The sequence below is a fragment of the Opisthocomus hoazin genome, chromosome 10 (genome assembly GCF_030867145.1).
Source record: "Opisthocomus hoazin isolate bOpiHoa1 chromosome 10, bOpiHoa1.hap1, whole genome shotgun sequence".
Classification (NCBI taxonomy): domain Eukaryota; kingdom Metazoa; phylum Chordata; class Aves; order Opisthocomiformes; family Opisthocomidae; genus Opisthocomus; species Opisthocomus hoazin.
In genome coordinates, this window is record NC_134423.1 from 32,736,946 (window position 1) to 32,757,519 (window position 20,574).

General features: G+C 73.1%; 2 protein-coding genes across 5 annotated transcripts; one reads left to right on the forward strand and one right to left on the reverse strand.

Moving 5' to 3' along the window:
• Nucleotides 1-2,401: 2,401 nt before the first annotated feature.
• ZNF710 (zinc finger protein 710) lies at nucleotides 2,402-7,952 on the forward strand. 3 transcript variants are annotated; one of them, XM_075431327.1, is made up of 5 exons: nucleotides 2,402-2,657; nucleotides 3,350-4,766; nucleotides 5,785-5,976; nucleotides 6,391-6,565; nucleotides 7,683-7,952. In XM_075431327.1, the coding sequence occupies exons 2-5, from the start codon at nucleotides 3,378-3,380 to the stop codon at nucleotides 7,853-7,855; spliced, it is 1,929 nt and encodes a 642-aa protein (XP_075287442.1). In that variant the 5' UTR covers nucleotides 2,402-2,657; nucleotides 3,350-3,377; the 3' UTR covers nucleotides 7,856-7,952. The 3 variants fall into 3 exon arrangements, with proteins under 3 accessions (XP_075287442.1, XP_075287444.1, XP_075287443.1); XM_075431329.1 differs by lacking the exon at nucleotides 2,402-2,657 and having other exon boundaries at nucleotides 2,797-4,502; nucleotides 4,599-4,766; XM_075431328.1 differs by lacking the exon at nucleotides 2,402-2,657 and adding an exon at nucleotides 2,812-2,889.
• A 1,847-nt stretch (nucleotides 7,953-9,799) lies between these two features.
• Nucleotides 9,800-13,990, reverse strand: IDH2 (isocitrate dehydrogenase (NADP(+)) 2). 2 transcript variants are annotated; one of them, XM_075431330.1, is made up of 11 exons: nucleotides 13,882-13,990; nucleotides 12,712-12,803; nucleotides 12,187-12,352; nucleotides 11,630-11,790; nucleotides 11,399-11,542; nucleotides 11,146-11,282; nucleotides 10,860-11,011; nucleotides 10,678-10,790; nucleotides 10,503-10,600; nucleotides 10,283-10,375; nucleotides 9,800-10,090 (listed from the first exon to the last, which is right to left on the reverse strand). In XM_075431330.1, exons 2-11 carry the CDS (start codon nucleotides 12,760-12,762, stop codon nucleotides 10,003-10,005), a joined length of 1,203 nt encoding a protein of 400 aa, XP_075287445.1. In that variant the 5' UTR covers nucleotides 12,763-12,803; nucleotides 13,882-13,990; the 3' UTR covers nucleotides 9,800-10,002. The 2 variants fall into 2 exon arrangements, with proteins under 2 accessions (XP_075287445.1, XP_075287447.1); XM_075431332.1 differs by lacking the exon at nucleotides 13,882-13,990 and adding an exon at nucleotides 13,744-13,760.
• Between the last annotated feature and the right edge of the window lie 6,584 nt (nucleotides 13,991-20,574).

Below are 20,574 nucleotides of genomic sequence, written 5' to 3' on the forward strand. Positions count from 1 at the left end.
GAGGGACAGGCCAAGGGGGACAGGCCAGAGGGACAGGCCAGGGGGACGGGCCAGAGGGACAGGACAGATGGACAGGCCAGAGGGACAGGCCAGATGAGGGACGGGCCAGAGGGACAGGACAGATGAGGGACGGGCCTTCCCTGCTGCCCAGCCGCCGCCGGCCCCTCGCCGGGGAGAGCAGAGGGACCCCGGCGCCCTGCCTGGGCTCGCGCCCCGGCAGCGGGCTCGGCGTTTCGGGTTCCTCAGTTCCGGCAAGGGTTCGACTCGCAGATCCCCGGAGACGGCGGTGCTGCTCGCAGGCTCCTTCCAGGAAACCGTGGCACCGCCCGGCACCCGAGCTGCGTCCGGCGACCGGCCTTGGGACACAGGGCTGGGTGGGAGCGAGGACGGGGAGGAAGAAGAGGAGGGGGCAGCCGGGGAGTACTGGGCTGCTCCCTCCTCTTCTTCCTCCCCATTCTTCTTCCTACCCCTCCTCCTCCTCCTCCTCCTGCTGCTGCCCTCCCCCGCTCCTTGCTTTGTTTCGCTGCCTCCGCACTCCCCCTTCCTCTTCCTCTTCCTCTCCATCTCCTCCGTGCTGGGGGCTGGAGGTGTGAGGGCCTGGAGCCACCCCCTCCCCTCCGTTTCTTTTCCCCCTCCATTGCAGGGTGTGCCCGGCCCTGGGCTGGGGGTCCCCAATCCTGTTTCCGGACCCCGCGCGGGGGGATGCCGAGGAGGGACGCGGTGCCCCGGGTGCTGAGCCCGTGCTGCCGCTGTCCTCCCCTCTCTGGCTCCTCGTTCCCACCGCGGCGGCTGCCTCCTTCCCCGGGGGGCTGTGGCGTGGTGCTGGGGTGGGCGCAGAGCTGGCGTGGGGGACGCACAGGCCACGCTCCTCGGGGCCGTGCGGGGACCAGCGAGAGCGGGCAGCTGCCGGTGGCTCTGCCTGCGGGGCAGAGGCTGATGTCCCCTCGGCTGGGGCTGGTGGGACGTGGCGTGGAGGCCGTGTGGGTGCCGCGGTGAGAACCGTGGGCTCGGTAACCTGATGAAGCGGGGTCTCTGCGCTCGCGGTTATCTATCCCAGGATCGCCGCCCGCGCCGTGCGGGTGCTCCTGGGACTGCGACATAATCTGGTTTAGAGTTTATTCCTGTTTTACCTCCCCCATAGGATTTCTCTTTGTTGTAGCTGCAGAAATAATTATATTTAGGAGAACATTCTTCACCGCGGGAGGAAGCAGCGGCCTCCTTGCTCTCGTCGGGGGGTGGCTCTCCAAGCGCCGCACTGCCCGTCCTCACCGGCCGCACCAGGGCTGCTGCGGGGGGGCTGCTGGGGGTCCTGGGCTGCACCCCACCAAGGGGTCCTGGGCTGGCTCGGGCTGGGGGAGCCGGGCACCGCTGCTCCGGCTCTGCATCCCTCCGGGACCCTGCCCCATCCTCGCTGGGGCGGGCACGGGGCTGTCGGGTCCCTGGGCACCAGCGAGCCGGGCGCGAGCGCGTTCTCCGCGTGTTGCTTTAATCCTCACAAACCAAACTGCCCAGCGACCGGCGGGCTGCTCCGCTGGCAGCCCTGCCTGCGCCTGCGCAGCTCTCCCGCTCCTCGCCGCGCTCTGCTTGGCGTCGGCCGGTGGGCTCCCCTCCGTGTCCCACCCCGCATCGCCGAGGAACCCGCGGCCGCCAGCCGGAGGGGTCTGGGGCCGGAGGGCGAAGCAGCCTCCCCGAGGCCGGCAGCGCCTGCCCCGCTCCCCCTGCGCAGCTGCTCCGCCGCGCTCCGCCGTCCCGCATTCCCGGGCTGTTTATGGCAGCAATTCCTCGCCCGCTGGCCGGCTGCCCCTGCGCTCCCCAGAAAGGGCTGCTGGTGGGGCGGGCGCGGGCTCCGGCTGCCCGCTGAGGAACGCCGGCTCTTCCCAAGGGCCTCGTCCCTCTCCTGCTGGTCTCCATTGCTGTCGGGATGATTCGCTCGGGGGACCTGGCGGTGCCAGCACGCCCAGACGGGCTGTCCTGCCGGCGCGTCCCGCGGCGAGACGCTGCTGCTCGCACGAGTGAGCATCCGCACTGCGTGTCGTCCGTGAGCAGCTCGCGGGCTGTCTGCCTGCAAACAGCTGCAATAGTTAAATATCACGAGGTCAGGACCAGAGTCGCGCAGGGTCCCGTCACGAGCCCTCCCGGAGGGCGGTGGGGCTGTGGCTCTGGGTCCCAAGAGTCTGACCGGTGACAAACCCGTTGTGGTCCCTCCGCCGGGCGCCCCAGGGGGGCCTTGGCGTCGGGTCGTCCTGCTCTGACCCCGTCCGTGTCCTGCTCCTCTTCCCTGCGTACCTCGGGCACGCGGTGGCCCGGTGCCAGCGTGGGCATGAGCGCTCGGGGGGGGCTCAGAGCGGGGGGCTCAAGCCCTCACAGCGTGGGGGGCTTTGGCTGCTGCGCTGCCGTGTCTGCGCTGGGGCCCTGGGGGTCCGTGGCTGTTGCAGGGGTTTTCGCTGGCGCCGTAGCCCACTCCTGACAAGGGGCTTCGTAGCTCTGTGAGCAGGCTGGTAGTGCGGCCGCGGGAGGGAGACGGGAAAAGTGGGAACAAACCACTTATAAAACCCAAAGAAGCACTGCTGGCACCTGGCGTGCTCGCTGCTGGGACAAAACAGCACCGCTGCGAGGCGTTCGGAACAGCGGAGAGGAGAGCAGGCGCTTGCGTGGCGGTGAGGGGGCTGGAGACGAGAGGGGTGGGCCAGGCAGGGAGGGCAAAGCTGGAGCCCGGCAGGAGGGTTGGGGCAGCGGGGGGGGCTCATGGGGCACCAGCACGCCCGGACCCCGAGCTGCCTCCCGTGCTTGGGACCCCCAACGGCGCTGGCACCGAGCCGAGCAGAGCCTCGGCCGTGCGCGTCGCGGGCTGGCGAGCCTGGCAGTTTGGCCGCTTGCGAGACGTTCCCGGTGAGGAGTGGGTGGGCTTTGGTTCCTCGGGCCCCCCGCGCCCTCCGCTGCCGCTGCTCGCTCCTGCGAGGAGCTCAGAGCAGAGCGGCGCGTTTGCCTTCCATGAGTGGTCCCCAAACCGCACGGCACCCGTCCCCAGGAGTCGCTGCCGGGGGGCTCTGGGGCACGCGAGGAGCCAGACCTCGGGGGTTTGATAGCCTGGCCAGAAAAACTGGCAGCGGGCACAGAGCTGAGCTTCCCGTTCCCAGGCCCCTGCCCCTGCCGCGGAGACCCCCAGGGGCCCCCATCCTGCGATGCTGGGGACCCCCACTGTCAACACCCACATCGGGCTGGGGTTTGCTGGGGCTGGTGATAGGGAAGGGGGTGGCGGCTGGCACGAGCCCCTCGCGGAGCGGCGTCCCGGCGGCTGTGTGGTGCCGGGGCAGCGGGAGGGCTAACGGCCGACTCTCTCCCTCCCCAGCCATGACAGCGTAGGCAGGCGGCGAGAGATGGATCGCTTCACCGAGTGCGGGACGCAGACGGACGCGGTGGTGGTGCTGTCGCTGGCGCAGGCTGCGGTGCTGGGCTTGGTGTCGGAGAATGAGCTGCTTGGGGCCACCGTCAGCCCCGCCGGCTTCTTCCCGGGGCTGGGAGCGGAGCTGCCGGACGCCGCCGCGGCAGAGCCCGGGGAGCCGGAGGGCGAGGGGCAGGCGGCGGGGGACGGGCAGGAGGAGGACGCCTTGGAGGCAGAGAGCTCCCTGGAGAAGCACGCCCGGAGGAGGAAGCGGCCTCCGGTGAGGCTGGTGCCCAAGGTCAAGTGCGAGAAGGTGGAGGCGGAGGACGAGGTGCCGTGCCAAGCGCCCGTGCCCGGGGACAAGGAGAGCGAGCGGCAGTGCGGCCCCCCACCGCGGGAGCCCGGCCAGGAGCAGACCCTGCAGAGCAGTGCCGTGAAGATGATCGACCTCGGCGCCTTCGGCAGGAAGCCCCGGCGCCTGCGGCACCTGCGCCGGCACGCGCGCCGGGAGCCAGAGGTCACCGAGCCGGCGGGCGCAGCGCAGGGCGGCACGGCGGGGGCCCTGCGGACCGAGTGCCCCTTCGAGGTGGGCACCCCGTCCCCCGGCGAGGCAGAGCCCGCGGCGCCGGCGTCCCCCGAGGCGGTGAAGAGCGAGCAGGGCTTGGCGTGGCAGGAGCCGGGCGAGCTGGAGGCGGAGGCGGCGGGTGCCACCAGCGAGCGCAGCAGGAAGGCGCAGCTGGACCGGCTGGACATCAACGTGCAGATCGACGACTCCTACCTGGTGGAGGCGGGGGACCGGCAGAAGCGCTGGCAGTGCCGCATGTGCGAGAAGTCCTACACGTCCAAGTACAACCTGGTGACCCACATCCTGGGCCACAACGGCATCAAGCCGCACTCCTGCCCGCACTGCAGCAAGCTGTTCAAGCAGCCCAGCCACCTGCAGACCCACCTGCTGACCCACCAGGGCACGCGGCCCCACAAGTGCGAGGTCTGCAGCAAGGCCTTCACCCAGACCAGCCACCTGAAGCGGCACATGCTGCTGCACACCGACATCAAGCCCTACAGCTGCCGCTTCTGCGGCCGCGGCTTTGCCTACCCCAGCGAGCTGAAGGCGCACGAGGTGAAGCACGAGAGCGGCCGCTGCCACGTCTGCGTGGAGTGCGGGCTGGACTTCTCCACGCTCACCCAGCTGAAGCGGCACCTCTCCACGCACCAGGGCCCCACGCTCTACCAGTGCCTGGAGTGCAGCAAGTCCTTCCACTACCGCAGCCAGCTGCAGAACCACATGCTGAAGCACCAGAACGTCCGGCCCTTCGTTTGCACCGAGTGCGGGATGGAGTTCAGCCAGATCCACCACCTCAAGCAGCACTCGCTCACGCACAAGGTAGGGGCCGGGGCGCGTCGGGCGCCCGGGGGTGCTGCTCTTGCTGTGCCGGGAGGAGATGTGCCGGCTCTGGATGCGGGTGCTCGGGGTGTCCCGGTGTCCTGGAGTCCTGTCCAGCCCTGGGAGACGGTGTGGGTGGGCAGGGGTGTCCGCGCTTGGCGTTTGCTAGGGGCTGTTGATTATCATCGTTACGGGTGGGGGCCCTGGGCTGCCCAGGCTCCTTTCTCCCTGGGGGTTTCCATCCTCGGGGAGGGGGTTCAGACCTGCTGTGGGTACTGCAGTGGGGTGACTTGGGGGTCCCTGGCCACGCGCTGCCACAGCCCCTCCCAGCACGCTGTGAGTGAGGGGTTTGCCCTTATCCCGGGGGACCAATTGGCCTGAGCCAGCAGCAGAGCTGGGCTGGCAGCGCCCATCGAGCCACGCTGCCCGCAGCCCACCTCCCGCGCGCTGCGGGGCTGGGGCCGGGCTCGCGAAGGTGCCCTGTGCCAGGCCGCTGCCATGTGGCAGCCATGCTCCCCGCCAGCTCCTTCCCGCAGGCACCGCTGCCCGGGGCTGCCCTCGCTCCGGCAGCGCTGACCTGACACGGGGTTTTCCAGGCGCTGCGGATGCATTTCCAGGGTGAGCGAGAAGATGGTGCCCGCAGGCGAGGCAGGAGGCAGGGTCCTGCCCGCTGCAGGACCAGGCAGTGGGAATGGCCCCCAGGCAGTGCGGGGACAGCCCCAGGCTCTCGGTAGTGCCCACCCTGCACTTGCAGGAAGGGCAGGGAGAGGGGAGCAGGAGATGCTCTGAGGAAGGTGCAGCTGAGCTGATGAGGGTAAATCTCCCCCCAGTTCCTCTGGTCCCGTCTGATGACGGTCCCCGCAGTTCAGCCTGGCGACGAGGACCCTGTCCCGTGCCCCTCGGCTCTGCACTGTGCCCGGCCCCGCTGCGGGGTCCGTTGGGAGGCCCCGAGCGCGGCAGGCAGAGCCCTGCCCGCTGCTGCCCTGCCCGTGCTCACGGCTCTCCCAACCCCTGGCAGGGCGTGAAGGAGTTCAAGTGCGAGGTGTGCGGGCGGGAGTTCACGCTGCAGGCCAACATGAAGCGGCACATGCTGATCCACACCAGCGTCCGTCCCTACCAGTGCCACATCTGCTTCAAGACGTTCGTGCAGAAGCAGACGCTCAAGACCCACATGATTGTGCACTCGCCGGTGAAGCCGTTCAAATGCAAGGTACGGTCGGGGGTCCGGGGGGGTGAGTGGACGCCTGGGGGTCCCAGAGACACCCGGCCAGGCTGGGCTGGGTCCTTAGTCACAGGAAAGCAGTTTTGTGATGCCTCCCTCTGTTCGCTCGGGCAAACAGCTCGTCCTGAAGCCGCTGCCCAGAGCTGTGCGGCAGCAGGGCTAGACCTGCTGGGGTTCCCAGCAACACCAGTCCAGCCTCCCCGAGGCCTCCCGTCGCAGGGGAGGGGAGGGAAGCGGCCCCGTTGCTCGTGGAAGCTGGTGGGAGCAGCCGGGGACCCCAGGAGCAAGGTCTGCTCCGAAAAGCCCACTTCCCTGTGGAAGCACGGGCTGTCGTGGGCGAGCGCCTGCCGCTGTCCCCCTGCGCTGGAGAGCCCTTGCTGACCCCAGGAACGCTGCCCGCAGGTCTGCGGGAAGTCCTTCAACCGCATGTACAACCTGCTGGGCCACATGCACCTGCACGCGGGGAGCAAGCCCTTCAAGTGTCCCTACTGCTCCAGCAAGTTCAACCTGAAGGGCAACCTGAGCCGGCACATGAAGGTCAAGCACGGGGTGATGGACATCAGCCTGGACAGCCAAGGTGGGTGCAGGCTGTGGCCAGTCCCTGGCCCTGCCGGTCGCAGGCTGGGTGCCCCGGTCGTCCCGGCTGCGGGAGCGCCCGGCTGGTGGCTTCGGGAGCTGGGCCGTGCCGCAGCGGCTCCAGCAAGCGCCTTCTGGGGGGCTGTCCCCTGCGAGCTGCCCTCGGCTTGCTTGTCCTGCAGCACCGCGTGGTGACGCGTGCTGTCCCCCCAGCCTCCCCTGTCCTCAAGCTCCCATCCCCCGCAGAGGTACCGAGTGGGAGCTGGAGTAAGCGTAATAAACTTGGTACAAATACAAGTAAATAAACTTAATTAAAAAGTAAGTTAAAACAAACAGCTGCTCAAGGAGCCACAGGGGCTTCGGCGTCTGGGCAGGACGGTGCCCTTTGCTGATGCAGTGGCCGTGATCGTGGCCAAGGGCTTTGCAGGGTGGAGGGGTAAATGCTGCTGGTCTTGCCCCGGCTGCCCCCTCTGCAGCTGCCCAAAGGCACCCTGGGGGGACGGAGATGCCCCTGCCGCAGGTTTCTGCTCCATCAGCAGCCTCGTGGTGGGACCAACCCTGCTTCACACAGACAGAGCTGGAGACAAGCTCTGGCTGCCTCATCCCCTCCACTGCCTTAGCAGCTCGATGCCCACCTCGAGCGCATCCTGGGGGGCCCGGCAGGATCCCCTGTTCCTGCCGCCTTCTCGTCCTCCCCACCTCGGACAACTCTCACCCTGGCCTAGCTTCAGCCGGTGCCCAGCACCGTGGCGCGGGCAGGGAGTGCTGGGGCGGCGCGGGGAGGACGCCCGTCCCGCGCTGCCGTCCTGTCCTCATCCCCCGGCCCCCACGGCGCGATGGGTGCTGCGGACCCCCGTGTGCAGCACAGGCACTGGCCAGAGCCAGCACTCCCGTGCCAGCGCTCGGGTCCACCAGCGCTCTGCCAGCGACCTGTCCCTGCTGCGGCGTGTGGCTGGGCACCCAGTGGGCTGAGAGCCCCACGGGCAGCCCGGCTCGAGCAGGGCTGTAGCTCCTGGGGAGCCTTGGGCTCCAAAGCCGAGGTGCCCGGGGAGGAGGGTGCTGTTGGCCGTGGGCCTTCACGTGGGTCCATCATGGGGTGTCCATCTGCTGAATCCTAGATCCCATGATGGACCTGGCCGGGGCCGACCACGCCGAGCTGGACGGGCAGCAGGAGATGGACGACTTCGAGGAGGAGAACTCTTACGGCTATGGGGGGGTGGGCAACCCCCCGGACGAGCATGCCCTGACCGAGCAGGCCATGAAGGAGATGGCGTACTACAACATGTTGTAGCCGAGGCTGGAGGCTGCTGGAGGCCTGCGTGGGCTTTGCGTGGTAAGAGGCACCCGGCCGGACCCGCACCACCGCTCCGGAGAGGGGGGCTCCAGCTGAGCTTGGTGAAGGAGAAAACAGGGATGTCCGAAACCCTTTCCCGGGGCGAAGGCAGGAGCAGGGGCAGGAGGTGGCATGGGGCAGCGGTCACTGCCTGCCCCGGGCACGCGATGGAGCTGGGGCGGCGAGGGCTCGGCTCCAGGCGCCTGCCAGACCCCTGCCGAGCCCCGGTGGAGCTCTGGCCACCGCTGGGGTCCTCCCCTCCTTCCCCGCCAGCCGCGCAGAGCGATCGCCGGGCTGCACGCCGGTGCCTGCAGCTCCCCTGCCCGGTGCCGCCCTCCCTTCGCCCCGCTCCTGCCCGCCGTCGGGGCAGCCGGGGCCGCCGTCTTCTCCCTCGCCCGCGGCCCCGGCCGCTGAGCCTGCGGGCAGGGGAAGGCCCGTCCCAGAAGATGATGAGCATTACTGATAATTCTACCTCCTGGGTCCTTCCCCGCGGCTGTGCGGGGGCTGCAGCCCGGCCAGCCCCCCGCTCCCCCCGTGGGGCAGCAGCCCCTCTGCCCGCGGGAGCCGGGGGGCTGCGTTTCTCGCTCGCCCCTGTCTCCCAGGCAGGGACAGCCACCCCACTCGTGCTGGCACTGCCCGGGAGCTGGCGCGGGCAGAGCTGTGCCAGCCTGCGCCAGGCCCTGGGCGCATACAAAGCAGAATATTTTCTTACAAGCTAGCGGCAAAGCCCCGCGGAAGCAGCAGCTCTGGGGGCCGAGCGGCTGTAGCGAGCGCTGTGTTTAAAGGAAGGCAAACCCTGTTCCACTTGAGCAAATGATGGTATTTTGAAAGTAATTTATTTTTTTCAGATGTGCCGCGTGGTTGGATTTATCTTTTCACTGAGTTCGGTTTCCTTCAACCAACGTGCTTTGTAAACCTGTGTAACGTGTGTGGTCTGTGCGCGGGCAGCGGCGGGGGCTGCGATGGGGCGGGGGGTGCTGAGGACCAGAGGGGGGTCCTGCAGGGAGGGGCAGGGCCCTGCTACCGAACCGCAGCCCCTCCTCGCCCCCCGAGCTGCTCCGGGGCTCAGGAAGAGGCTGGTGCTGGGGCAGCGCAGCCCTGGGGAGGGGGCTTGCCTCCTCCTCCGCGCCCAGGTGCTGGGGGGGGGAAGGGGCTGGGGCCACACTGGGTCTGGGCTCGCCCCCCTGGCTGTCCCCCTTCCCTGCCGCGGGGCCGGGGCCCGGCATCGCTCCCCCCGGCATCGCCTGTGCCGGGCAGGGCCCTGGCAGGCACCGGTACCCCCCGCGCAGCTGCGACCGCGGCGCTGGCACAGGGTCCAGGACCCCCGAGCTGCCTCCCCCCACCCGACACCGGCCCCACCATGCTCCCCGGGACAGGGACCTGTCCCCAAACCCCAGGCTGGTGCTGAGAGGGGGGGAAAGGGGCATCCCAGCCCCCAGCAAGACAGAGTGCCCCCCACCCTTGCTGCCACCTTCCCACCCCCAGCTCCGGCCTCGGGGCAGGATGGAGACAGCCGCAGCGCTGGCCAGCCCGGACCCCCTCCCCACCGCCCCCCCACTCTACCTCACTCCTGTACCAAAAATCTGCGCGGTGTGGCCCCCCCGTGCTGAGCCGAGGGGTCTTGGCCGCTGCGGGAGGCAGCCCCGGGCTCTGTGCTGCAGGGCGAGGGGGGGTCACGCCGGTGGCAGCGGCCGGAGGCTCCCTGGCGTCCCCCCCCGCGTGCGCAGAGCGTCCAGCCCCCCTCGCGCAAAGCCCCGCTGCCTCGTGGTTCTCTCCGATCTCCTCGGTTGGAATTGCTGTTCAGCAATAGTTCTAATAAACGCGCATTCGTCAGCCGCTGGCTGCCTGCGGCGGCCGGCGCCCGCCCCGTGCCCGCGCCGCGAGCGCCGTGCCACCACCACGCGCGGGGCCGAGAGGCGTTTAATGGCACCGGGGGGGGGAGGGTACATGATGGGAGCGGGACGGGCCCCCCAGCCCTGCCAGAAAGGCTTTAAAAACACTGGTAAGAAAACTGCTTATGAAAATTACGGAACTGTTCCTGAGCTATGTCGGTGAGCTGGCGGCGGCGCGGGGGCCCCGTCCGTCCGGGTGGCCCCCCCACCCCGTTACTGCTTGCCCAGGGCCTTGTCCAGGTTGTTCTTGATGGCGTCCAGGAAGTCGGTGGTGTTCACAAAGTGCTCGTTCAGCTTCACGCTGCGGGGGACGGAGAGGGGCTGCAGGGGTCCTGCGCCGGCGGGGTCCCTGCCCACCCCCCACCGCGGGACGTGGCCCCTGCCCGGCTGCCCGTCCGCTGTAAAGAGACGCCCCGAGTCCCCAGGGACACCCCGCGGGCGCCCAGCCCGCCCGGCCGCCGCGGCTGCCCCCCGCCCCGCCAGCCACTCGTACTTGGGGAGGCCGTGGATGCAGCCGGCGAGGTCCTTCGTCATCGTCCCGCTCTCCACCGTCTGGACGCAGACCTTCTCCAGCGTCTGTGCGAACCTGGGGACGGCGGCGGCACGCGCGGCTCCAGCAAAGCCGGCACTGGACCGCGGACCCCGCCGCGGCCGGGACCGGGCTGGCTGCCAGCAGCGTCCCCCCCCGGGGTGCCCCGTCCCACCCCACTCACTTGATCAGGTCCGGGTTACTGTCCAGCTTGCCCCGGTGCTCCAGGCCACGCGTCCAGGCGAAGATGCTGGCGATGGGGTTGGTGCTGGTGGGTCGTCCCTGCGCGGGAAGAGCACTCAGCCGGCGGGCGCGGGCAGCACGCCGCGGGCAGCACGCCGCGGGCGAAGCGCACCCACCTTCTGGTGCTCCCGGTAGTGGCGGGTGACGGTGCCGTGGGCGGCCTCCGCCTCAATGGTCTTCCCGTCCGGACACACCAGGACGGAGGTCATCAGCCCCAGGGAGCCAAAGCCTGCGGCAGGAGGGGGTCAGGGCGGCCCCGGGAGGGCGACCGCGCGCAGCCCACCCCCCGCCGCCCCACCTTGGGCCAGGATGTCCGACTGGACGTCCCCGTCATAGTTCTTGCACGCCCAGACGAAGCCGCCGGAGGACTTCAGCACCTGGGCGACCATGTCGTCGATGAGCCGGTGCTCGTACCAGATCTTCAGCTTGTCGAACTCCGTCTTGTAGTGCCTGCCAGCCCCGGGCGGGCGTCAGCCGTCAGCCGTGCCCACCCCAGCCCGGGTCCCGCTGCCGTCCCTGGGCAGCGGCCCCCAGCCCCCCCGGGGCAGCTCCCCCCAGCAGCCCCAGCTCCTGTGAGTCCGTACTTATCGAAGATCTCCTGGAAGATGTCTTTGAAGCGGCCGTCGTAGGCCTTGAGGATGGTGTTCTTGGTGCTCATGTAGAGAGGCCACTTCTTCTGGATGGCGTACTGGAAGCAGCTGTGAGCGAAGCCCGAGATGGACTGCAAGGGAAGCGCACGGACCCCCGTGGGACCCCCGCCCCACCAGCCCGGCCAGGTCCACCCCGCGTGGCAGGGCGTGCTGCCCGCGGGGACGCTGCCCTGGCCCACGCCGCTACCTCATCGGTGTTGTACATGCCCATGCCCACGCCGCCGCCGGGGAAGTTGTACACCTCCCACTCCTTCGCCCCGCTGCCGTCCTTCGGCGTGAAGACCATCTTGAACGTCCCGGACTTGCCCACCACGAAGTCGGTGGCTTTGTACTGCGAGGGGCAGGGCAGGGCATCGGGCAGGGCCGGCAGGAGCTGCCGGAGGCCCCGCGCCGCGGGCAGCGGCTGCGCCGCGCTCACCTGGTCGCCGTGAGCGTGCCTGCCGATGGTGATGGGCTTGGTCCAGCCGGGCACCAGGCGCGGGATGTTCTTGCAGATGATGGGCTCCCGGAAGACCGTGCCCCCCAGGATGTTTCGGATGGTGCCGTTGGGGCTCTTCCACATCTTCTTCAGCTTGAACTCTGGGGGCGCGGAGGTGAGGCCCCCGAGGGACCCCCCCGCCAGGCACAGCCCGGCGCCCGGCCCCTGCCAGCCCCCCACTGCTCCGTGCCGTGGGCTGCTGCCGGAGCCCCGCTGCCGGGCCAGCCCAGGAGAGGGACAGCGGCGCGGGCTCCTGGCTGGCACTGGGCAGAGGCCAGTCTGTCCCCAGCCCCACGCCCGCAGGTCCCCACGGCACCCCAGGGCGGGGGGGACAGCACTGAGCACGGGGCCCCCAGCCCAGGCAGCTTTGCAGCCCCCAACCCACCAGAAACCTGAGCCGGTGGGGGGGGCACCGCTGACCCGGAGGGGCCGGGCACACACGGGGGGCTCAGCACCCCACGGGGCTGCCAGGACCACCACCCCCACCCCCGGCCCACCTTCCACCCGGGCTTCGTCCGGTGTGATGGTGGCACACTTCACGGCCACGCTGTACTTCTGGGTGGCCAGCGCCGAGTCGATGGTGACCTGGTCGTCCGTCTTGTCCCGGTGCGGCAGGCCCAGGTCAAAATACTTCAGCTGGATGTCCACGTTGGGCAGGATGAGCTGGGGGGGCCCACGAGAGTGTCGGAGCGGGGGGACGGTGTGGGGTGCCTGCGGCACGGCGAGCCCCGGTCCCCAGCCCAGCCCAGCCCTGGCTGCCTGCCCGAGATGGTCCCCCTGCCCGGGAGGGTCCCCCTATGCGGGAGCTCCTCGCTCCCAGGTCCTGCCGGAAGCCGTGCTCTGGTTTCACCACCTGCTTCCTGCGGACAGGCAGACAGACTGACAGACTGGCAGAGGACGGGAGGACAGGAGGGCAGCGCGCAGGGGCTGCTGTCCCCGGTACAACAGCCACCTGCCCCCCTGTGCAGCCCCCCCAGCCCGCTGGCGCGGCACCCGCCCGTTCCCCGGGCAGGACCCCCTACCTTCTCCTTGATGAAGGCCCAGATGATGCGCGTCATCTCGTCCCCATCCATCTCCACCACCGGGTTGGCCACCTTGATCCGCCTGTCGGCATCTGGGGAGCGGCGGCGCGGTGTTAGGGGTGCACCCCCCGCCCCGGCGCGGGACCGGGCGACGTGCCGCGGGGACCACGCACCAGACCCCACCCGGCAGGGCCGGCTGCGGGCCAGGGCACGGGACCTCAGGCGGGAGCGGGACGGGGAGCGGGCACACAGCCCTCTCGGGGCGGGACGTGGGTGCAGAGCCCCACGTGAGACCCGGACCGGGACCGGGTGCAAACCGGGTGCAGACCCCTCCGGGGCCAGACGCCCCGCGGGAGTGCAAAACCCTGCCTGGGACCGCGGCCGGGAGCAAACCCCGCTGAGACCCGGGCGGGAGCGAACCCCTCCGGGTGCCGAGCCGGGCTGCGGGGACCGGGACCGGGACCGGGACCAAGGGCAAAGCCCCGCTGGGGCGGGAGCTGGGCTGCAGGACTGTGTGGGACCGGGACTGGGACCAGTAGCCAGCCCTCCTGGGGGCCAAGCTGGGCTGCGGGTCGGGCTGCAAAGCCCCGCACAGGGCCGGGAGCGGAGCCCCCCGGGGCCAGCCCGGCTGCGGACCGGCAGCAGCACCCCGCGCCGGAGCGGGACCGGGACCGGGACCGGGACCCGGCCCGCCAGGGTCACGCCAAGTGCGAGCTCGGGGGAGAAACCCCGGGCGGGGCCGGGGCCCGCAGCAACCCCCGCCGGGGCCGGGCCGGGCTGCGGGACCCCACGTGGCACCGAGACCGGCAGCAGCACACACCCCCCCCCCCCCCCCCCCCGCCCCGGGACCGGACCCGGGGCAGAACCTCGCGCGGCTCCGCCACCGGCAGCGAAGCCCCCGGGACCGGCACTAAGCGGGGGGTGCGGGTCCGGCTGCCACCCCCCGTCGCCCCCCCCCACCCCGGGGGTGACCCCACTCACGGTGCCGGCGCGGCCCCGCACCCCCCCCCACCCCGGGGTGACCCCACTCACAGTGCCGGCGCGGCCCCGCACCCCCCCCCGGGGTGCACCCACTCACGGTGCCGGCGCGGCCCCGCACCCCCCCCCGGGGTGACCCCACTCACGGTGCCGGCGCGGCCCCGCACCCCCCCCCGGGGTGACCCCACTCACAGTGCCGGCGCGGCCCCGCGGCGATGGCGGGCAGGGGGCTGCGGGCCAGGCGGCCCAGCGCGGGGGCGGCGTGCGGGGGGCTGCGGGCCAGGCGGGCCAGCGCGGGGGCGGCGCGGAGGCAGCGGGCGGCCATGGCAGGGCGCGACGGGGCGGACGCGGCGGCAGCGCGGGGACGCGCTCGGGTGGCTCCGCCCCGGGGCGGCGCGTGCCCGCGCACCCCCCCCTCCCCCCCCCCACCCGTGGGGCCCCGGAGGGGCGCGATCGGGGCCCCACGGGGGGTCCCGGGCCGTTGCTTCATCCCTCCCCCGCCCCATCACGCAAATCCCCCCCGCAGAACACCCCCGGGGGGGGAGGGGATGCGCTGCCGGGGTGTCCCACGGGCGGGGGTGGCCCCGGGGGGGTGACCCGGGGCGGGGAGGTGCCGCTTGCCGGGCGCAGCCGGTGCCAAGGCACAAGGTGACCGCGGGCCCGGGATCGGCTTTCACCGGGGCCCTTGGGACGAGGTGCCAAGGGCGAGCGTGCGAGGCGTCGCCTGCGGCCCCCCCCGTCGCGGTGTGTGTCCCCCCTGTCGCGGTGTGTGTCCCCCCTGTCGCGGTGCGTGTCCCCACCGTCACAGTGTGCAGCCCCCCCGTCGCAGCGTGTGTCCCCCCCATCACGATATGTGTCCCCCCCGTCGCAGCGTGTGTCCCCCCCATCACGATGTGTGTCCCCCCTGTCGCAGCGTGTGTCCCCCCCATTGCGGCGTGTGTCCCCCCGGCTCTGCTCGGCGTGGGGCGCAAGGAGCAGGGGGTCTGTGGTGGCCCCTGTTCCTACCAAAGGGCCGTGGCCCCCCCGGGCACACCTGGGTGGGCGCACGCTGCCCGCGGGGCTGGGGTCCGGCTCAGGCCTTCCCCGCACCGCTGCGGGCGCTGGGGCATCGCCGGCGCGTGACCCGCGGCCGCGGGGCCCAGCGGGACGGGGGCTGCGGGGTGCGGCAGTGCCGCCACTTCCCGGGGGACCCTCACCTCGCCTGGCCCCAGTGTGGGGAGCGAGGGGGTGACGCGCCCCAGGGGCACCCCCAGACCGTGCTCGGGAGCCGGGAGCCGCGCTGGGGCGGCCGGGAGGCCGCTCGGCCGGGCACGGTGCCGTCCCTCCGCACGGGCCAAGCCGGTGGCTTTTTTTAGCTGCGGGGGACGGGCAGATGCCGCTGCGGGAGGGCAAACGGCCGGGTTCTGCCGGAGAAGGGGCCGGGGGGGCAGGGTCGGGCGCGCGGACGCCTGCCTGGCTTTAACAGCAACCAGAGCAGAACCCGCGGGGCTGCCCGCCACGGAGGGGCTGGCACCCGCTGCCCCCGCGTCGCCGCGGCCCCGCTCCCGCCGCCCTCCCCGTGGCACCCCGTCCCCCCGGCAGCCATGCGGCCGCTGCCACTGCTAGGGCTGCCCCGCAGCGGGGCGGGGGGCGGTGGGCAGCGTTGCCCCCCCCGGGGCAGGGCCTGGGGGTCTGCCCACCCAGCCGCAGCCGTGCCCCCCGGCCGCCCTCACCCCGGCCCTGCGGTCGGAGCCGCCCGGTGACCGCGGCTCGGGCAGGGCCGAGGTCCCGCCAGCGCGGCGGCCATGCCCCCGCGGAGCCCGGCCATGTGGCCCCGGCGCAGGGCAGGGCCGCCCGCAGACGAAGGAGCCCGTCCCTGGCCGCAGCCCAAGCCCCACGCCCCGGGCCGCTGCCAGGCCGGCCCCCCCCAGCGTGGCTGGCCCCGGGGGGGTCCGCGGGGCTGGCAGGGCCGGGGCCGAGCTCCGGGGAGTGACGCGTCCCGGGAGGGACCCGACTCTGGTGGCTTGTGGCACCGAGAGCCCAGCCAGGGGGAGGGCGGGGGGCTGGGGGGGGGGTCTGCCCATGCCGGCAGCCCCGTCTCTGCCCGTGGGCGGGGGGCACCCAGGGGGCTGCGGGGGGCTGCGGGGCACAGCTCCGCGGTCCCTTCTGCGAGCGGTGCTGCCCCCGGCCGTGGGCCTGCCTCGCTGGCACCGCTCCGAGCGTGGGCCAGGGCTGAGGCAGAGCGTGGGGCGGGGGCACAGCCCTGCCAGCAGCCCCCCCCCGCGCCCCCGGCCCAGGGGTGCAGGGAGCAGGCAGCTGCCCGCGGCACAGCCCTGCACGCGCCGCTGGCTCGGCCGCATCCTGCCCGTGTGCGGGGCGAGGTGGCACGGCCGCGTCGGTGACGCGGTGCGACGTCCGGGTGCCCGGGGGCTCGGAGGGCCAGCGGCAGCGCCCAGGGACAGGAGAGGCGGAAGGGGGGTGCAGGGCCACAGCTGGCTGGTGCTGGGACCCCCGCCCAGGACCCCTGCCCAGCCCAGCACCACCCGTGCCCACAGCACTGGCTCCGGCGGAGGGCTGGCACCACTGGGACCCCCACCCAGGACCCCTGCCCGGCCCAGCACCAGCAGTGCCCACGGCACTGGCTCCGGCGGAGGGCTGGCACCACTGGGACCCCCGCCCAGGACCCCTGCCCGGCCCAGCACCAGCAGTGCCCACGGCACTGGCTGCGGTGGAGGGCTGGCACCGCTGCCACCGCTGCGCTGGCAGCTTTGCTCCGGGGCAGGGGGCTCTGCCTGCCAGACCCCCCCCCGCCACACAGCAGTGTGTCCTGCCCAGCCCACCCGTCACCCCCTGCCCAGCGCACCCGTCACCCCCCCGCGGCACAGCCCCCTGCCCACTCCCCACTCTGTGCCCGGGGCACGGTCATCTCCAGCTCCCCCCCCTGCCCGGACCACCGGCACCCCCCGCACCCCGGGAGCGCAGCACGGCCGCCCCGGTGCCCCGCGCACCCCGACACCCGGCCAGCAGCCCCCGGCTCCGAGCGCGTCGCCGCGGGGGCACCTGGAGCCGCGGGCTGCCCCAGGACGGCGGGGCCGTGCGTCACCGCGCGGTGCCCGCAGCCACGAGCCGCCCCGCGTCGCCGCGAGGCCCTCGCCCCGACGCCCGCAGCCACGCGCGCCGCTGTCCCCGCGGCCGCCATGCTCCCGGGCTGCCGCCCCGCCGCCCCGCAGCAGCCCCCTGGCCCGGGCAGGGGTCCCGAAGCCCCCTCCCCGCTGTCCCCCGGCGGCGCCGAGCCCCTCGCTGGCGTGCGTGTGGGGGGGACAGCGTGGCCACCCCCCCACCCCAAGCCCCCCTCCAAGCCCCCCCCTCCCCCCCGCACCCCGTAACCGGGGCTGCCCCCCCCCGAGCCAGGAGCAGCCCCCCCGGCGGGGCACGCCCGGGGCGGTGCCGCTGCCGGTGCCGGTGCCGGTGCCGGTGGCGGTGCGGGAGCGGCGCGGGGGGGGGGGGGGCCGGGCGGGGCGGCCCTTTGTTGCGAGCGGCGGGCGGAGCAGCCGGAGCCGCCCGGAGCCGCCCCGCACCCCGCCGCGGGCGGGGACCCCGCAGCCGCCCCCGCCGCCGAGCTGGTGAGCAGCGGGCGGGCCGGGCGGGGGGGCGCGTGTGCGGGGGGGGCGCGTGTGCGGGGGGCGTGCGCGGGCGGGGGGGACGAGGGAGACGCGTGTGTGCGTGTGTGCGCGGTTCCTGCCAGGGTGCGTGTGCAGCGGGTGCGGGGTGCGGAGGGGGGGGTGCGGGGGTGTGCGGAGGTGCGCGGGGGGGTGCGGGGGTGCGCGGGAGTGTGCGTGCACAGGGGCTCTGCAAGGGGCGGTGTGTGCACGTGCACGGGGCTTCCCGCGGGGCGTGTGCGCGGGGGGGGGGGGTGGCGGGGAGCCTGGGGGTGCGGGGGGGGTGTGCGTGCGTGCGCGTGTGTGCACAGTGTGTGCGTGTGTCTGCGTGTGCGTGCGTGTGTGCGCACATGTGTCTGCGTGTGTGTGTGCACACTGTGTGCATGTGTCTGCGTGTGCGTGCGTGTGCGTGTGTGCACAGTGTGGGTGTGCACGTGTGCATGGGGTGTGTTTGTGCATGCGTGTGTGTCGGTGTGCGTGCATGCACGGTGTGTGTGTGAGGGTGTATCTGTGTGTGCATGCGTGCATGGGGTGTGTATCTGGGGGGGGGTGTACGGGTATCTCTGTGCGTGTATCCGTGTGCGTGTGTATCCGTGTGCGTGTATCTGCGTGTGCGTGCAGGCCGCGGGCGTGCTCGGGCGGGCCTGCGGCTGGCACCCCTCCCCGCAGCGCGGGGCTGTCCCCGCGGGGTGTTCCCAGGGGTGTGTTTGCCGCCGGGGTGTGCGCAGCCCGTCACCTCCCTGCGTGTGTTTACACGCGTGCTGGGTGTGAGCCGCGCGCGGTGCTCGGCGGAGGGTGCGGACGCGCACGCGGTGCTCTGCACGCGTGTTACGGGTCGCTCGGGGGGGGCATGCGCACGCTCAGCGCCAGGCCTGGGGCACGCGTGTGCGCTGCGTGTCCCGCGGGTGTGGCCGTGCCCTGGGCGCTTGCGTGCTGCACACGTGCTGCGTGTCCCCGGCACGCAGCCCCTGCCTGGTGCCGCGGGGCGAGTCGGGGCCGCGGGGGCTGCAGGACCCCCGCGCTGGTCCCGGGTGTCCGTTGCGGCTGGGGCTGCGGCTGCTTTTGGGGTCTGGCACCCCCTCCTCCCCCGGCGGCACCGCACCGTGCCGGGGCGAGCGGGGCCGAGGAGCGCGGCGCGGGTTTGGGCTCTGTGGGGCCGGGGGTGGCTGGGAGGGGATCGCGCGTCCGAGCCAGCCACCCTCAGTTCCTGCCGCCCGGGGTGCAGGAGTGCCTGCGCTCGGGGTCCGCCACGTCCCTGCCATCCAGGGGTGCTTGCTGTCCCCGTGTCACCCCGTGCCAGGGGTGCCCGACAAGCGGCGGGGCTGCGGGCTAGCGCTGAGCGGGGAGCTGGACCGCGGCGGGACCCCGAAGCCCTCAGAGCCGAGCCCAGCGTCACCCAGGAGTGTGGGAGCGCTGGGAGCGCTGGGACGGGTGCAGGTTGTGCCGTGGGGGACCCCCGCAGCACGCCCTGCCTGGGCGGAGGGGGGCTGCTGCGTGCCGCCGTCGGACGGGCACCGGCACCCCGGCCGAGGGAGCGGGGAGGCCCTGGCAGCGGGGTCAGAGCTGACCGGGGGGCAGGGTGGGTTGGGGGGCTGCTGGAGGGGCAGAGAGCAGAGCTGTGGCCCCGTGGGAGGCCCGCGGCCCGGGCAGGGTGGCATGGCCGCTGCCCATGGGACAGGGAGAGGCCCCGGGGTCCCCGGGCCCTGCGGGGACCCCGGGGTGCCCTGCCCGGCTGGCCGTGCCCCGCACCGGGGCCAGCGCCGGGCTCTGCCCTCCTGCACCGCAGACGCTGCCCCGGCCCCTGCTCCTTCCCCTCGCCCTGAGCGGGGCCTCTCCGGGGGCCGCGGCTGCCGGGGCGCAGCGAAGCAGAGCGTGGTGCCTGCGCCGCGCTGCTGCCTGCCCGCCGAGCGCGGCCGTGCCGCCCGGGCACCCCGGCTGCTGCCAGCTGCCGGCGCCGGGAGCGTGCGTGCGTGAATCAGCACGGCCGGAGCCTGCGCGGCTGCAGGTGTGCCCGCCAGCGTGCTCGCGCGCAGCGGCTGTGCGCGGCCCGGACGAGGCCGTGGGCGGGAGGGGGCTCGGGGGGAGCTGCCGCGGGGTCTGGCAGCCTCCGGGCGAGAGACGAGCCGGGGGCGTGCGGGAGAGTCCCGACACGTGGGGCGGGAGGAAGAGCCTGGGCGCGTGGGCTGTGTGCGAGACCGGTGCTGGGCTCTGAGCAGGGGACGTGCCTGCGCCGCTGCCTGTGCTGCTGCCTGCGCTGCTGCCTGCGCTGCTGCTGCTCCGTTGCTGCCTGCACCGCTGCCTGTGCTGCTGCTGCTCCGTTGCTGCCTGCACTGCTTCTCCGCTGCTGCCTGCGCTGCCTGCGCTGCTGCCTGCGCTGCTGCCTCCACTGCTGCCTCCACTGCTGCCTGCACAGGGACTGCTGCGGAGGGACGGGGCGAGCACGCAGGCAGCAGCAGCCGCCGCAGCAGCGGGGTGCAGGCAGCCCCGGCCGTGCTCCTCGCAGGCAGCAGCACCCATCTCCGTGGCCGACCTCCCAGGCGCCGGCCGCCCGCGGGGACAGGGCGGAGGGCGCTGGCATGGGAGTTCGGTGCAGAAACCACCGCCCCGCCTGCCCGGTGACCCCGGGCCGCAGGTTTTGGCGCTGCCGGGGCCCAGCACCCCGAGCAGTTTCCCCATCGGCAGCCGCCGTGGCGGGCGGAGGGTGGGCCGGGATGGCGGCCGCGCTGCGGCGGCCGGGCGTGCAGGTACCTGCAGCGCGGCGCAGGGCACGCCGATGCCGGCCCGGCCGGGCGCTGCGCCCGCGCGGGTGCGGGAGCAGGACAGGGTGCTGGCGGGTGCCCCCGGCGCTGCCCCGCGCTGGCAGCCTGCGTGGGCAGGCGGAGGAGAGAAATGGGAGTTTGTCGTAAACAGGCCTGGCTGCCAGCAGCGCCGGGGAGCGACTCGCGGGCTGCGCTTAAAGGCGCAGGCTCTGCCTTGGCTGCCCTGCCTGCGGTGGGGCTGCTGCCCCCCTGCCCCTCCTCGCTGCCCCCCTCGCTGCCCACCCCCCCTGCCCACCCCCAGCAGCTGGGCTCCCCGTGGGGGGCTCCCGTTGCCGCGTGCCGTCACACCGGGGCGTTGGCGTGACGCTCCCACGGCCGCGCGCCAGCGAGGGACGGGTCCCCAGAGCCCCCCCGGGACCCCCGAGGCGCGGTGGGGTGGGGGGCATGGCTGCGGGGGTGGGCGTCTGCTCCCACCCCACGCGGCGTGA

Bases quoted from the DNA above. Each gene is read 5' to 3' on its own strand.
- IDH2 (XM_075431330.1), bottom strand. From the start codon at position 12,762: ATGGATGGGGACGAGATGACGCGCATCATCTGGGCCTTCATCAAGGAG. The intron at 12,353-12,711 runs GTAGGGGGTCCT...GGGCCCCCCCAG, and splicing joins GGGCCTTCATCAAGGAGAAG to CTCATCCTGCCCAACGTGGA. The intron at 10,376-10,502 runs GTGAGTGGGGTG...CGCCGTCCCCAG, and splicing joins AGTAACCCGGACCTGATCAA to GTTCGCACAGACGCTGGAGA.
- ZNF710 (XM_075431327.1), top strand. From the start codon at position 3,378: ATGGATCGCTTCACCGAGTGCGGGACGCAGACGGACGCGGTGGTGGTG. The intron at 4,767-5,784 runs GTAGGGGCCGGG...AACCCCTGGCAG, and splicing joins AGCACTCGCTCACGCACAAG to GGCGTGAAGGAGTTCAAGTG. The intron at 5,977-6,390 runs GTACGGTCGGGG...CGCTGCCCGCAG, and splicing joins TGAAGCCGTTCAAATGCAAG to GTCTGCGGGAAGTCCTTCAA.